Source organism: Protobothrops mucrosquamatus, unplaced genomic scaffold, assembly GCF_001527695.2.
Source record: "Protobothrops mucrosquamatus isolate PMUCROS unplaced genomic scaffold, P.Mucros_1.0 scaffold_213, whole genome shotgun sequence".
Taxonomy (NCBI): Eukaryota; Metazoa; Chordata; class Lepidosauria; order Squamata; family Viperidae; genus Protobothrops; species Protobothrops mucrosquamatus.
In genome coordinates this window covers 1,008,913-1,024,863 of record NW_015386289.1, presented here as the reverse complement: position 1 = coordinate 1,024,863, position 15,951 = coordinate 1,008,913, and the positions used below count along the sequence as shown (strand labels likewise).

General features: G+C 41.1%; 1 protein-coding gene across 1 annotated transcript in view; it reads left to right on the top strand.

Moving 5' to 3' along the window:
* Positions 1 to 289: 289 nt before the first annotated feature.
* The window catches only part of PAX1 (paired box 1), a 116,922-nt gene continuing 101,260 nt past the window's right edge, over positions 290 to 15,951 (top strand). Inside the window, exons 1-4 of the mRNA XM_015827002.1 lie at positions 290 to 293; positions 2,045 to 2,692; positions 5,714 to 5,859; positions 6,816 to 7,044. Coding sequence (XP_015682488.1) covers positions 290 to 293; positions 2,045 to 2,692; positions 5,714 to 5,859; positions 6,816 to 7,044 — 1,027 coding nt within the window. The remainder of the gene's footprint in view (positions 294 to 2,044; positions 2,693 to 5,713; positions 5,860 to 6,815; positions 7,045 to 15,951) is intronic.

Sequence of the window (15,951 nt, the reverse complement as noted above, 5' to 3'; positions counted from 1 at the left end):
CAAGCCCTGCCCCGCAGCACCTCCCGGGGCCTCCCTTGCAGGCCGGCTGGACCAGGAACTGCCGGCAGGAGCCAATGAAGGGCCGGGGCTGCATCGGCGGCACCTCCGGGCTTGACGTGGGAGACGCGTCAAGTTGAGCCGAGCTGAAACGGGCTCCGCCGCTTCCCTCCCGGCAGCAGCTCCACGCGCGGGTCTGGGCCGGCCTCGACTCCCAGCTGGCCCGGGAGCTCGGCTCACCTCTCTATGCGCCGGGCGGAGGGACATCGGCGGGCGCCTCTTCTCGCCGGCCATGGGTAAGGGCAGGCGCTCCGGCGGCGGGTTGGAAGGAAGAGGAGGAGGAGGAGGAGGAGGAGGAGGAGGAAGCGGTCTGGAGTCTCGCGCTGCTCTCGGCAGGGAGGCAGCTGCAGGCGGAGGGGGATCCTCGGCCTCCTCGGTCCCAGGGACCCGGGGCCAGCCGCTGGAAAGGGATGCCGGCTGGTCCCGAACAGGCAAGGCACCACTTTCAGCCGCGGTAGGAAGTGGGGCGGAAGGGGGCCATGCGGGATAGAGTGCCCGCGGGCGGCAGTAACCTTGAGGCGGCTAAACAGAGCTGGTTTGGATGGGAAGTCCGCTTCGTCCAGCCTTGCTTCTCCCCGGATCAGGTAGAGAGAGAGAGAGGTCTCTGGAGAGCTCCTCTTCTCCTCCTTTCAGAGAAAACTCTCTCTGGGCCTAGAGATTTCAATTAGCAGTTGCGATTCCATTTACTGTCTTAGGTTTACTCACCTCATCTAAGTTGGGCCTTTTTTTTTTTTTTGCTTTTAACCACTTAGTAAGATTAATATAAATCTAGATATTGTACACAGCACTCATATTACCATTATAACAATTCATATTACATAAGACACCATTTCTCAGAATGATTTAAGATGTAGATGTATTTCAAAATAAGAATATAATGTGCCTGCCGTCTTACAGTATAAGACTGATTAAATATATTCTAAATATATTTAGTTCATATGGTGCTAGATATTGTGGCTAAATTATTTTCCACAGATCTTTTAGGGTGCTTTTAACTGCAAATTAAAAAAAAAAGATTACTCGTTGATTTGGCTATTCAGATATTTCCAATTTTGTTGTCTTGAAGGAACTCTGACCTTTTATTTTAACCTATTAAGGAATCACATATATTTCCGATTATCTTTCAATGATAGGAATTCATTTCTATATTTCAGATGTAATCGTTTCCTCCCCCCCCCCCGCAGATAACCATAGGTTAATATCATTGAACCCTCCCTAACCCATTAATATCATTGGCTTTGGTTAACCTCACAGATTTGAAATTTCTTAAACGCCCGAGGATTCATTATATTAAACTATGGGGTTAATATTGTTTTGACACCCACTTAGTAAAGTCCTCCAATGAATGGACTAAATTGCTGGAGAACTTATAAACGTGAAAGCAGCAGATATACCTGAATGTAGGGGTTGGTATGGGAAAGCACGGGGAATTGCTATTCCTTGTAAAATGAACTTTGTTGAGAGGGGAATTGCTATTCCTTGTAAAATGAACTTTGTTGAGAGGGGAATTGCTATTCCTTGTAAAATGAACTTTGTTGAGAGGGGAATTGCTATTCCTTGTAAAATAAACTTTGTTGAGAGGTTACCAGAATCCAAGCGGTACGTTCAAATTAAAAAGCAATTATAAACTTTTGGAAAGGAATAGGACTTCTTCTACTAATGGTTAGCTTTCCGTGCACATGTAGCATTTAAACTATATTGCCCTGCCCTTTGAAGGGAATAGCCAGAGAATTCCACGAGTTACGCCTTATCTCTCCCTCTCTCTCTCTCTGGGCTAATCCAGATAACTGGCTCCCTTCGGTCCATTCCCGTCGCCCTAGGCTATTCTCTAGACCCGTTCGCTGGACCTCGGCGCGTGGCAAGGGCCCCCGGCGCCCTCCTCCCGATCCCTCTCGGCCCACCGTCCCCCCGCTGCAGCGCTGCCTCGGTGGCCGGCCTTCTAGTCAGAGCTCCCGCTTCCCTCCTTCTTCTTCCGCCTCTATTCCAGAGCAAACGTACGGCGAAGTGAACCAACTCGGCGGCGTCTTCGTCAACGGGAGGCCGCTGCCCAACGCCATCCGCCTGCGGATCGTGGAGCTGGCCCAGCTCGGCATCCGACCCTGCGACATCAGCCGGCAGCTGAGGGTGTCTCACGGCTGCGTGAGCAAGATTTTGGCCCGCTACAACGAGACCGGCTCCATCCTCCCGGGCGCCATCGGCGGGAGCAAGCCCCGCGTCACCACCCCCAACGTGGTGAAGCACATCCGAGACTACAAGCAGGGCGACCCGGGGATCTTCGCCTGGGAGATCCGGGACCGCTTGCTGGCCGACGGCGTCTGCGACAAGTACAACGTGCCTTCGGTGAGCTCCATTAGCCGCATCCTGAGGAACAAGATCGGCAGCCTTTCGCAGCCCGGCGCGCCCTACGAGGCGAGCGGCGGCGGCGGCAAGCAACCTGCCCCGCAGCCAGCCCTGCCCTACAACCACATCTACCAGTACCCTTACCCCAGCGCCGTGTCGGCCTCCGCCGCTAAGATGGGCGGCCACGCCGGAGGAGCTCCCGTCTCCGCGGCCCACGTCGGCCTCCCGCGCTCTTGGCCCTCGGCGCACTCGGTCAGCAACATCCTGGGCATCCGCACCTTCATGGAGCAAAGCGGTGAGTGGGTCTGAGGCGGCCCCCCGGGGCCCAGGGAGGAAACGGGGCGCGTCGAGGGGCTCCAGGTAGAAGCAGCCCCGTCCAGCAGCCGAGAGAACGGAGTTGCTGTCTCTGGCGGGCTCAGTAAGCGTCGCCAGCCTGTTTGGCGGGGCGCTTTATAGAATACAAAAGAAAAGCAAGTCCCTGATTCGCCGAACGGGAGCCACGACTTAGGGGAGGTTAAAAAACAATAATAATAATACCAATTTCTAGATCTCTTTTGTGAATGTATTTTCAATTAAGAAAGAGGACTGTGGGCAGATTTGATAGAACTCAGGCGTATCCTTATTGCATTTTCTTTAATTTTATATTTCAATGCCGTGGCTCTGGAAATGACTGCTTATTACTATACAAAATGTGTGTTTCTATTTGTCTAATGCATGTGCACGATTCTCAACTTTGAGTCTAGGCGTGTGGTGGCTAATTACTTAACTCCTGAAAACCCCATCGAGATTGTATATTTATCATTCATAGAAACTCATTGTCACGTGTAAGGCAAATGACGTTTACTCAAGAAATTTGAGAAATATCTCTGATTAATATCCCTGATTAGTATTATTTTTTCTAGAGCATGCCCACAGGCCATGCATACTGTGAAGTTCATAGGTTTTATTGTAAGACATCAATCACCACTGCAGGCAGAAGAAAAGATTTGGCTTATAACTGGAGACATTTCAAGTGTATCTGGGTTCATATGTTTTGCAATTCTCAGGAAGTCTTAACAATCCAGTTCTGAATATGTTCATTCTAAAATAAGCCAGCATTAGTCATGATTATATTTCATATATTTCTTGGTAATTTTGTTGTTCATTTCTGCTCTGAACAAAACTATGTACGCCTTTGATATTCAAGAACATATTTTACTAAGCTTGTCGAACTCCTGGCTGTGTTCCTTAAGAATAAAGGTGTAGCTTGCAATGACCTGCTTCTCCAGGCCATTCTAAAAGACAGTCCTTGGTGTGTCTGTGCTGCTTCCCCCATAAGAGGACATGATCCTGGGCCATGTAGGCCTGGGGTAGAAGATGACCTCTTCAGATTTTTGAACCCAGTCCTCTGAACAGCTTCAAAACCAATTAGGGCTGAATAAGCGGCTCTCACATCCCATCTTCATAGTTGCTCATTGCTTAGTGTCTCATTGCTTCCTGGGAGCTTTTGCTGCTGCTATAACAACCTGGAAGGACAAACTTCGGCAGGCAGAACTCTGGCTGCTGTTGCAAAAAAAGGCCTGGACATCTTGAACGTCTTATGAAAAAATGTGGAAAATATTTTCGTAGCGATGAGAGATTGCCAACCACAAACTCTGAGCCCTTACACTCCCCTCTCCCTTTAGAAAAATAGAAAGAAAAGAAAAAGTGGTCTCAAGAAACAAGTTCATATCACAATTATTTTCTGAAAGATCAAATATCTGACAGAAGGTTTCTTTCCCACTTTTTATACTATTACTGGCCTTTCAGTTGTTTTACACTATTTTATACTATTACTTACATTTCATATTTCTGTCTTCTCATGGGTTCTACAATTGCGGGAGATACCAATTATCCACAAACTCTTAGACAGAGGAGGCTGCAGAGTCTTCTATTTTTAGACTGTAGTTATCTACTTTGTTTTGTTACTAGGAAACCTTAAGTTGTCGTTTAATTTAATTTAATTGTTGGGAAGTTTGTGAAGGAGAGAATGTTCCACTTTGCGGCTTCAAAATGAAACCAGCAAGGGGCTTGAAAGTTCTTCTTTATAACTCAATAACCCATCTTGTAATAGATAGTCATGTAATTTTTTTTTCAAAAGTACCACCCGTGTTTTAGATTACAGATTTTCAGGTATCCTTATGCACGACCATCAGGTCTTTGATTCTGGTAGTCCCAGTGGTATCTGGATGTGTTGCAATTAGTTCCATCATCCTCAGACTGAACAGTAAAAAAAAAACCAAACAATTTAATGAACCTATTCACATGACTTAGGTTTAATTTGCTAAAAAAAAAAAAAAAAGGAATGGTTAGACAGTACCAGCTTCTCCTGTAAATCAATTTTAACCGTGCTGAAACTCTATTAAAAGGATGCCAGACACAGACTCCTTCCCATTTTCACTCCAAAAGCACTTGGACATTTAAGATCTTTGTATCTAAATCACTGTAATCCTGTTTTCCATTTATAATAACACTCTCTTGAGAGTCTCCTAAATGATATGAGAGCCAAAAAACCTGGTTCATGTAATGAAGTAGGCATGGAGGTGGATAAATATGTTTTAAATGAAATGCTGGCAAAAGCTGTTTGCAATTTTAACTGTCTCCTCTCTCCTATATAGAACCTCTATATTGCATTCAGTTTCAACCTTGAGTTTTACCTTGTGTAGGTTGGTCATAAGACATTTTGTGACACTGTCTTCTGAAAGCTCAGCTTCCTCTCCATTCACTAATATGTTTTGTTGAAGTGCAGCGATGCTGGAAATTAGTCTTTCATCAATAAATCTGGATTGAATTTATTGCTAGCTTTTTATACAAGATTAGGGCATTGCAGTATGGGCAAAACAAAAATCTGTCTTATACAAATCCTTTAGCCTTAGGGAAAATTAAACCCTTTAGCCTCAGGGAAAATTGAGAGGGGGAAACAAACACTGGGGGATGGGGGTGGGGGTGGAAAGAAGAGGTCGCCACTGAACCTCCTTCCAGTTCTCTAATAAAGCAAATGTTTGGTGTTATCTTTTCCTCTGCAATTTGGCATGAGATTCCTCTTTACCTGCATCCTTAAAAAAGCCCACATCACTCTGATTTGATGTGAGGCCCAGACAATGTCCCTGGAGCCTAATGGGTTATTTTTGTTGACCTCTATAGCGACTTCATAGAGTTTAACAGAGGTCTCTGAAAAGGTGAGTTATCATGCAGGAAGTGGATGTGGGATTCCCATAAGGGAGCCGGTGGGTCTTGGGACAGACAGGCCACCCTTTTTTCCAGCTGCTAATATATTCCCCGATCTCTCCCACCCTAGGTGTTCTAGCTGGGACAGATGGTTCTGCCTATCCTCCCAAACTCGAAGACTGGCCAAGTGTGAATAGAACCACCTTCCCTGCTGCCGGGCATGGTGTCAATGCACTTGACAAATCAGCAGCAGAAGCAGACATTAAATACCCCCAGGTAACAGTCCGCCCCCCCTGGGAACTCAAGAGCAGGAAGGGCTGCACAGGGTTGTCTGTGTCTGTGGCCAGGAAGTGGGGAGGGGGGGTGGCAAGGGGGAAAGGTAAAAAGAGAAGCAAAGCAGGGATTATCTCTGTATAAGGAAAACTATGTGGCTGAAATAGCAGTAAACAGGTATAGAACCAAGATCCGTAAAACAAAACAAATTGCAATTAAAAAAAATCCCACTAGATTATTCTAATCTAATTCTCCTTTTAAAGCAAACTCATATTAGGGCAGGCTGAGGGTACCAGGCTGAAGTGGAGGGAATGGAACCCTACTTGATTTCTGCCTTTACACCAAAAACACGGCATCATTTCCCAAGGGCTTTTGGCTGCTTTTAAAAAGCAATGGTCGAGGGCCCCAACAAAGACTAATTTACAACTCAAGTCACCTACTTTGAATTGAAATTATATGTACTTAATGTGATTGTAGCAATGATTACGCCTAATGTCAGATTAAAAACATTATAAATTATAGTTTGGCAACAACTGAGCCTCTGCTTTGTAAGCCAGAGAGGGAAATGACACATGTACACTCCTAGACCAGCTTCTGGTTACTGTTCTTTATATGTTTATCTCTGTAATTTCATAAAAGTTACCCTTTTTTGATAACAATCTATATGTTTCCTTGTACCAGTTTCTGTGATTATTCAAACTGAAATCATGAACTGCATGAACCGAGATCAAGAATTTCTAGTGCAGGTTTTGCTGCGCAGGTTTTTCGCATTCCTCTTCAATTTAATTTAATTCTCTAGATCCTTATTTGGAAGTGAAGTGAACTTGAAAAGATAATTTAATTTACTTCCCCATTCATGTAATTAGAATCAGAGCAGGAATGGCAAATCCATGCTGGAGTATGACCTCTCTTCCTACAGCTCCCCATTTTTCCACATGCATTTTTTTTCTTCTTTGCAGCCCCCTCCTGGGCTCTCAGCGGTGAGTCCTTTCCTGTCCCCTTGTGCATATCCCTCCTCAAACCAACCTGCTGTATATGGAGGGCCAGGAGGGAGCTACCTAAGTCCATCTCATCACCACTGGCAGACCCAAGGTAACCCCTTGGCTCATCACCACAGTCCTGGAGTAGCAGCTGTTCATGGTGCAGAACTGGCTTCCACTGTGGCTTTCAAACATCTCTCCAGAGAAGGTAAGCAAAGATGAAAGGGAGGCACAGCCTTCTTGGGCAGTAGCAAAAGAGGGGTTAAAAAGACTTCATGCACATTATGTTCTACTGTACATTCAAGTCCCCTGCATTTCCTATGCTTGTCATTCATTTTGGTGGTTCTGAATTTCTAACTGAGCTGTTCCTTTCTTTGAATGTGCAAGTTCAGTCCTTGTCAAATTACTTCCAAGGTGTGGCTTCTGCTATATGCATAAAGTATCACTGAGCAACATTCTAAAAGAGATACTATATTGGTCTACACAAAGAATTATTCATTGAAGGCCAATCAGATAATCAGTTAGCAAGCACCGAGTAAAGGATGGCAAGTGAGGGTGCAGGTCTTTTTTCTTTTTAAAATTAGTCTACTTTGAAAATGTCCCTTACTTTTAAATTCATTGAAACACAGTCTGCTTTCAGCAAACCAGCCACCCTCTTGTGATTTCTTGTCAATTATTGTTATCCTCACCTGGAAAGAACTTTCAGTTGAAAGTGCTGTTACTATTCAGTTATCAGAAGTTAAATAATTGGAGGTGATTTCTGGCTGGGAAAAGAAACCCCATCCTACCTAAATATTTTCTTATCCCTTGCACTGAGCTACTCCTCTGCTTTGCTTTTTTTTTTTTTAAACAGCTACACCTTTTATTTTCCTTACAATCATTATGCATAGTCACTAACTGCGTGTGGTCCCTTTTAGGGTATTAGATTGAAGTGACTGTCATTTAGGCTGCAAGATAATTGACAATGATTGATGACACTGAAACGAGGTGTCCTGCACATGTGAAAAGTAGTCTCTAAAACAGAAGACTTTGGAAACATGAACATAAAAAAGGAAGGTGATGATATAAAAAACGTTGCTGCTTGAGCAAAGATTGGGTTGTGCTCTATTGCTATTGCTTTTCAGATATACATTAAGCATTTATAAGTGGAGGCTTGTTCCAGTCAAAATGAAGCAGGTCGATTCTCATACAACTCTTCCCATCGCTTAATGTTTCTATTATAGTAATTTGGATTGTATGGTGCAAATTCTACAGAACAGAGTCTGCATATTATTTCATACATTTTCTATGGCTAATACTCCTGACCTAAAGAATAAGGCAACTGTATCCTGACACATTAATACACTCTGAGCATATTAGGAAACAAAATACAATAAAATCACTCCTTCTATATGTATAATTTCAAATTTATTTTGGATTTTGTTTTAGACTTTTTAGAAAGCAAGGCAGTCAAATAGAAATCCATTTTAACTCAAAAGATATATACTTCCCTAGCTGACTATAATTGTCATTGATTATACAAAAGAAAAGCAGTTTAGCAAAATCTTCTAGTCATTCCTAAACATTAATCTCTTAAAACGTATTGAGCAAAGTATCATTGGATCATTTATTTCATGCTATTTATGCATATCATGAAAGAAAAATAAATAGCTCCAGAATGTATCACATCTCTTCACAAATGCAAGAATTAACTTGATTTAAAAATTAATTTCAATATATAGAAGTTTATTGTTTTCATGGAACAGATCCACCATCAATCTTAACAAAGAGCAAGACATTTTCTGGAGCAATAAACATATCAAGATTCTAATCCTATTAAAGTATCAATTGCCAATAAACTAAGAGAAGTGCTACCTTTTTAAAATATTTGAATTAAAATAAACAATACATTTATTTTAAAAATCTGAGCGTGTTACATATTACTTTGTTGTTTTATGGATCTTTTCTTCCTGTACGCATCTTATCCTTTTCTTCCATGGTCATAGGTTCCAGAATACCTTTTTCTGCATACTTTTGAGGAACTAAATCCCACTGAAAGATGTATTTTCAAATAGTTCTGCTTTGAGTTCTATGTTAGCTTTTCCTGACTAACATTTCTACCTCACTGGCCCAGTTTGAGCATTCACTGAATTATAAAAGTGCTTTTGATTTGAGTAGAGGTTTCACTCTGTTCACAGACACCAAGTCTTCATTTGGAAGGAAGGTTGTATGACTAACATTTACTTGAGTATTCCACAGATTTGTGAATTTTCAATTTCTCTGTTTGTTTAGTTTGGAGATGGAAAAAGCATATTTATTAAAACTAACAATTTTACCTAAAACGTTAATACTGAAATGATAGTGTCTTTGAAATGATTATATCAAATTGAGCTTTTTTTTTAACAGCATGGTCCATGTGGTTTTTGAAAATTAATAGAGATCAACTATTTTAAAGAAAATGTGATCCATTTTCTCTTTCTTTTTCTTCTGTAATATATATATATAAATCAGCCTTACACAAATTCTTCATGAAAAAATATATCCTTGTAGCAGGAAAAATGCACAAAGGCTATCGTAGTGGATAGCCTTTGTGCATTTTTCCTGCTACAAGGATATATTTTTCATTTCAAAGTGTTGCTGTTCCTCACCTGTAGAAATGTAGTAGGTGCCACAAACAGTTTGGTATTTCCAGTAAGCCTTGCTTCTTTCCTGCTGGTAAATGTTGAAGCAGGATAACCTTAGGGGTGGGGACACTGAGCTGAAGGAAGAGCCAAATTAAATGAGGTTGCTCTACACTGGCGTGAGTTTACTTATGCACACTGTCTTCAGTAAGCAAAGGTTTAAAAATGCAGTGAAGGCAAGGCTCTTTGACTTCCCCAACCCTAAACGTCTGTTGGTTGCTTGGGGATTAGATAGGAAGATGAACTTCCATAAATTCAAAGTATGTTTCTTTTTAAGCTTCCAATTGGTGTCATCTGTTCTAGATAAAACTCAGTGGAAAACATACTTATTTTGCTGGGCTTTGCAATTTGCACAATCCACAAAACTTGGCAAGAGTACAAAACTGCTTGAGGGAAGCTCTGATGCCAGGCTTGGAGGATACTGTTATGCCAAGCTGCTATTTTATTTGAAAGCCTTCCATGATGCAGGCAATGTGTACAAAATTAATGAAGTGCCATTTGTTTTTAAATGGAGCCAGCAGAAACTATTTAATAAATCAGGCCTAATATCAATTATGCTCTCACATGTGAGGAAAACAGCAAAAATCTGACAAAGAGGTCTGCCACTTATTACCTATAATAATAATAATAATAATAATAATAATAATAATAATAATAATAATAATAATAATAATAATAATAATAATAATAAATATAAATATAAATATAAATATAAATATAAATATAAATATAAATATAAATATAAATATAAATATAAATATAAATATAAATATAAAAATGTAAATGTTCGTTTGTTCAAAATCTTAAATCTCCGAAAGTTCTTCACCGATTGCTTTGAAATTTTCACACGACGTTGCATTCGAATATGCGCATGTTTTTATATACCTATATTATATAGATGTCAAATCTGTGACAGGTAAAACATGCTTTTTTTGAAAAACAGTGCCATCTGTTGGACATAAAAGCAACACACGCTTTTACCAGACTGAGCCACAGCAACGCGTGGCTGGGTACAGCTAGTAATAATAATAATAATAAAGTTGGAAGGGACGTTGGAGGTCATCTGGTACAACCCCCTGCTCAGGCAGAAAACCCTATACCATTTCAGACAAATGGCCATCCAGTCTCTTCTTAAAAACTTCCAGTGTTGGAGCATTCACTGCTTATGGAGGCAGGTTGTTCCACTGGTTAATTGTTCTGTAAGGAAGTTTCTCCTTAGTTCTAGGTTGCTTCTCTCCTTGATTAGTTTCCATCCGTTGCTTCTTGTCCTGCCTTCAGGCGCTTTGGAAAATAGCTTGACTCCCTCTTCTTTGTGGCAGCCCCTGAGATACTGGAACACTGCTATCATGTCCCCCCTCGTCCTTCTCTTCATTAAACTAGACATACCCAATTCCAGCAGCTTTAGCTTATATGCTTTAGCCTCCAGACTTCAGTCATGAGTTTTGGGGATAACATTTTCTTAGCCTTACCCCTCTGCCACTTTCTGAATAGTAACACTAGGAACTTACCCTAGAAGTCCTGGAAACTCTAAAAACAATATAAACACCGTGAAATCTATACATATAACACTGAAGAGTCTTATGCAAATTTTTTGTGCTTCACTATAATTTTCCAGATTACTTCTGTTAGAATATACCTTTCAAGAACAGGTGGTCCTTGATTTGCAACAGTTCATTTACTATTTGAAGTTACAACAGCACTTAAAAAGTGACTTATGACCGTTTTTCACACTTACGTCCATTGCAGCATCCCCATGTTCACATGATGAAAATTCAGACTCTTGGCAGCTGACTCATATTTATGACGGTTGCAATGTCCCAGTGTTACATGATTACTTTTTATGGCATTCTGGCAAGCAAAGTCAAAGGCTGTTAACTTAACAGCCGTGTTACTAACTTAACAACTGCAGTGGTCCACTTAGCAACTGTGGCAAAAAAATGGGGCACAAAATGGGGCAAAATTCACCTAACAAGTGTCTTGCTTAGCAACAGAAATGTTGGGCTCAATTGTGGTCGTAAGTCGAGGACCAACTGGAAAGCTAACAATACATTTTTCAATTAAATCACTTTGGCTTATCTACTCCTCCCTTTCTCCTATAAAACTTAAAATGAAAATAAATTCCAACGAATACTGCACTTACTTGTGTCAATGCCCAAGAGAGCTGCTACTGAGATCTCTTGCTGGTGTGAATACAGAATAACAGAGTTGGAAGGGACCTTGGAGGTCTTCCATTCCTACCCCCTGCCCAATTTTTGTCCTACAATTAGCCTAAGGGTGAATCAAGACATTGATACATCTGTCCCTACACTTTGGCCACCCCTTCTTGGCTTGAGGGGTGCTCTCCTATACTGCTGCCTGTTAAATTGCCTAATTTAAACAGATGAGATATTCAAGCCCAAAGAGCTTCTCTCTGCCCCATTATCTATAATCTTAGATTACAGATCCCAACAGCCCTCATACATTATAAAAAAGCTTAGTTAGTAGTGCTAACTAGTATAGCTTATTCAAGAGTTGCAGAAGGGCAAATGTCTAGATGTATGCAGAGCTCCTTCATTGAACAAATTAATGTCATGCTTCTCATACAATTTTTGCTCGAAACCACAATTCTTGGATTTTGCAAAAATTGCCCAAACCTTTAAGCATTCTAAACGTTTCTAAAAATCCTTTTTTACATACTTTGAGATCCATTTAAACAATTGGGATCTTTTCACCTCCCCTCTACACACACACACTTTCCATCTTGTTCTGGGTGGCATCTCCCACTAGACCAGGAGTAGGCAATCTTGGCTCTTTTATGACTCGTGGACTTCAACTCCCAGAATTCCTGAGCCAGCCATGCTGAGGGGAAAGGGAGAGGTTTCCAAGCTGAGCCATACTGGCTCAGGAATTCTGGGAGTTGAAGTCCACGTGTCATAAAAGAGCCAAGGTTGCCTACCCCTGCACTAGACTATATATCTCCAGCCACCACACTTAGATGCTTGCCAAATCCTCCTCTGCTCATACATTAGGGGCCTACGTTTTGGTGAAGATGCTGTCCCACTTTTTCTAAGCAGCAGAGTCATGAGATGACACGATTGCTTGCCTGCTTACCTGCCTATGAGGGCCATTTCAATGAGGTCCAATTTCAATGCCCCGCAGCCTCCATTTCACCCAAACTCTACGGTAGGACCAAGCTGAGGACTTGTGCCTGTTCCTGGAAAAGCAACCTTCCTGTCAAAAGAAATAATAAAGAGCAATCAGAACTTTTCATCAACCGTACATCAAGTGACAGCAGGGGCCATATATTTTTTTGAAAGCACCAAATATCATCATCTCACAGAATGAATCTTCTTGAAGCAAAATGCAGTTTCCATGGATGTAGTCCCAATTCAAAATTAATGTGAGATAAACTCTGAAGGCAATCAGAACCCTGTTACTGATCAGAAGTGGTGTTTGATCACAGATTGTTTATTAATATTACAATAAATAACACAGAAAGGAAGCACCCAATTCTAGAAAAGCTTAGAAAACTTTTGCACGACGAAAATCCGTATCCTCAGTTGACAATAGTAATAGCAGAGAGGTCATTTTGATTTTCTGGTGGGTTTTCTTAGGATGTAAGCTGCTTCCTAAAGCTTTGCTAAGATTTGCCCATTTCAGATTGGGTTGATAACTCCCCAGTTACAAATGCACCACCCCAAAGCACAATGCTTGCTGCCTAAAGCACAGTGCTTGTTGCCAAAAATAACATTATTTATGGAGGAAAGATTCAACCAATGTGTAGCTCAGGGGTAGGCAACCTTGGCTCTTTTATGACTCGTGGACTTCAACTCCTGAGCCATGCTGGCTCAGGAATTCTGGGAGTTGAAGTCCACGAGTCATAAAAGAGCCAAGGTTGCCTACCCCTGGTGTAGCTAAACATTTCTGTATATTTGGGGAAACTGGGACTTTACAATCTGACTTTATGATTCATTCACAGGACCATCCATCTAGCGTTTTTGAAACCTAATATGCTTGGTGTTGCCTATCCATTCCTGGATTTTAGCCAGAAAAACAAAGGCTATCAACCCCATACTGATCAAGTAAATGGTGACCCTTCTACAATTTAATGATACATACTGCCATGTATAGGACTGAAGCTGCAAAAATTGAAGCTCTTCCTCTATTTTCATCCTTCACATTTTGTTATACCTGGTGACAATTCCTTCTAATGCCAGGGGCAAAGGACAGCTCTTTCAGTCTTGGTCTTCCTAGTTCCCACAATGCTACCAGGATTTCCTCTGGCTTCAACTTATCTAATGTCCTTATATATCCTATATGCTTACAATGTTCTGTCTGCAGTTATAATCTGAAATATCATTTGGTTATCACGCCAGTTTGACTGGAGTATTGGAAGGCACATCAGCCCACAGTCACTACCAAAATTGGAAATAATTCAAGGAGTCCCTCAGTGATTGTTGCCTCAAACCTCTTTACTGTCCATTAGTGCTTCCAAAATATATACCAAATTTATAAGCTCCCAATGCACCTAAACTGCTCTGAAGCTCTGCTTCTAAGTCAAGTCCCTCTTACTAAGCTGAATAAAAAGTACATATAAATATTTATTCAATTTGTATAGCCACCCCTCACAAGCCAGTTTAAACACAGTATAAAATAATGAATTTATTTATGCAATTTAAAATTTGTATAGCCACATCATATCTTTCTTGATTTCTCCAGGGACTCAAAGTCTGAGGTAGGCATTTCTTCTGGCATCAGATAATCAACTAATAAAAACTGGCCTTGGGACCATCGCATTGCATCAAAACTTTAGTGGCCTGACTATAATAATAATAATAATAATAATAATAATAATAATAATAATAATAATAATAATAATAATAATAATAATAATAATAATAATAATAATAATAATAATAATAATGATAAAGTTGGAAGGGACTTTGGAGGTCATATAGTCCAACCTCCTGCTCAGGCAGGAAACCCTATACCATTTCGGACAAATGGCTGTCCAGTCTCTTCTTAAAAACTTCCAATGTTGGCGCATTCACCGCTTCTGGAGGCAGGTTGTTCCATTGGTTAATTGCTCTGTCAGGAAGTTTCTCCTTAGTTCTAGGTTGCTTCTCTCCTTGCTTAGTTTCCACCCGTTGCTTCTTGTCCTGCCTTCAGGCGCTTTGGAGAATAGCTTGACTCCCTCTTCTTTGTGGCAGCCCCTGAGATATTGGAACACTGCTACCATGTCCCCCCTCGTCCTTCTCTTCGTTAAACTAGACATACCCAATTCCAGCAGCCTTTCCTTATATGCTTTACCCTCCAGTCCCCTAATCATCTTTGTTGCTCTTCTCTGTACTCTTTCTAGAGTCTCAACATCTTTTTTACATCGCGGTGACCAAAACTGGATGCAGTATTCCAAGTGTGGCCTTACCAGGGCATTGTAGAGTGGTATTAACACTTCACGTGATCTTGACTCTATCCCTCTGTTAATGCAACCTAGCACTGTGTTGGCACTGTAGTTTCTAAGGATTTTTTTCTCTGCTAGCATCAAAGTAAGACCTAACTCTTGTATTTCAGGAGCTAACAAATTGCCTCAGACTGTGTTCTTTAAATCTGATTATAGGGTCCTTTTCTAATTAAAAACCTAATTCAGCCACCAACCAACTGAATGCAGCCAACAATTGAAAGCCCTGTGCTGAGTTACTGGCTCCACTAAGAGGACAATATCCAGTAATATGTGGCACTGTGATTTAGCATCTTGTAAAAAATGGACCATTCCAGCATTGTCCTAATGCACCTAAAGGCCAAACATAAAACTGTAAGCTTAAAATGGCACATAAAACAATAATTATCCAAGAATACTGCTTTATCCTAATATAGGTGACAGAATAACCACCAGGAAGGCCTTTCCCTCATCTTCGGTAGAGGAAGACAGGGTTGTAGGAGCTGCTGTTGTCTGAGGGGCCTATATTTTAGATTTCTGGCTTTTCTCTTCTTTTCTTTTTTTAAATCCCATTTCTTCTTTCCCAAGTCTATATACTGTCCTTTTTTATGACATTCCCAAATATCTTGTGTTGGTAAACTACTAATTAATGCTATGCAGTTAACGTTACAGATATCTTGTAACAGTGTTTATGGATTTATTTTAAAATGTGCAGTCATAATATAGATTTTCCTAAGGAAGCTTACAACAAAAACCACACAATAAAATTCTACCCCATTAACATATACAATTAAACAAATTAATCTAAACTTCTTGGCCCCAATGCAGCAGAACCCCTAGTACAGTTTTCTGACTAATGAAGGTATGTCCAAGGGCAAAAGTCATTATCAGTAAACAGTTGTTACCTTGTAGGAGTATCTGTCCACTTTTATCTTCCCAGATATTTGCACTCATTCATAGCTGTATAAGTATATAAATCAGGGGAGAGAATTCTCCCTCTCCATCTCTCTTCCCAGCATCAGCATAGGTAAGCATGAGA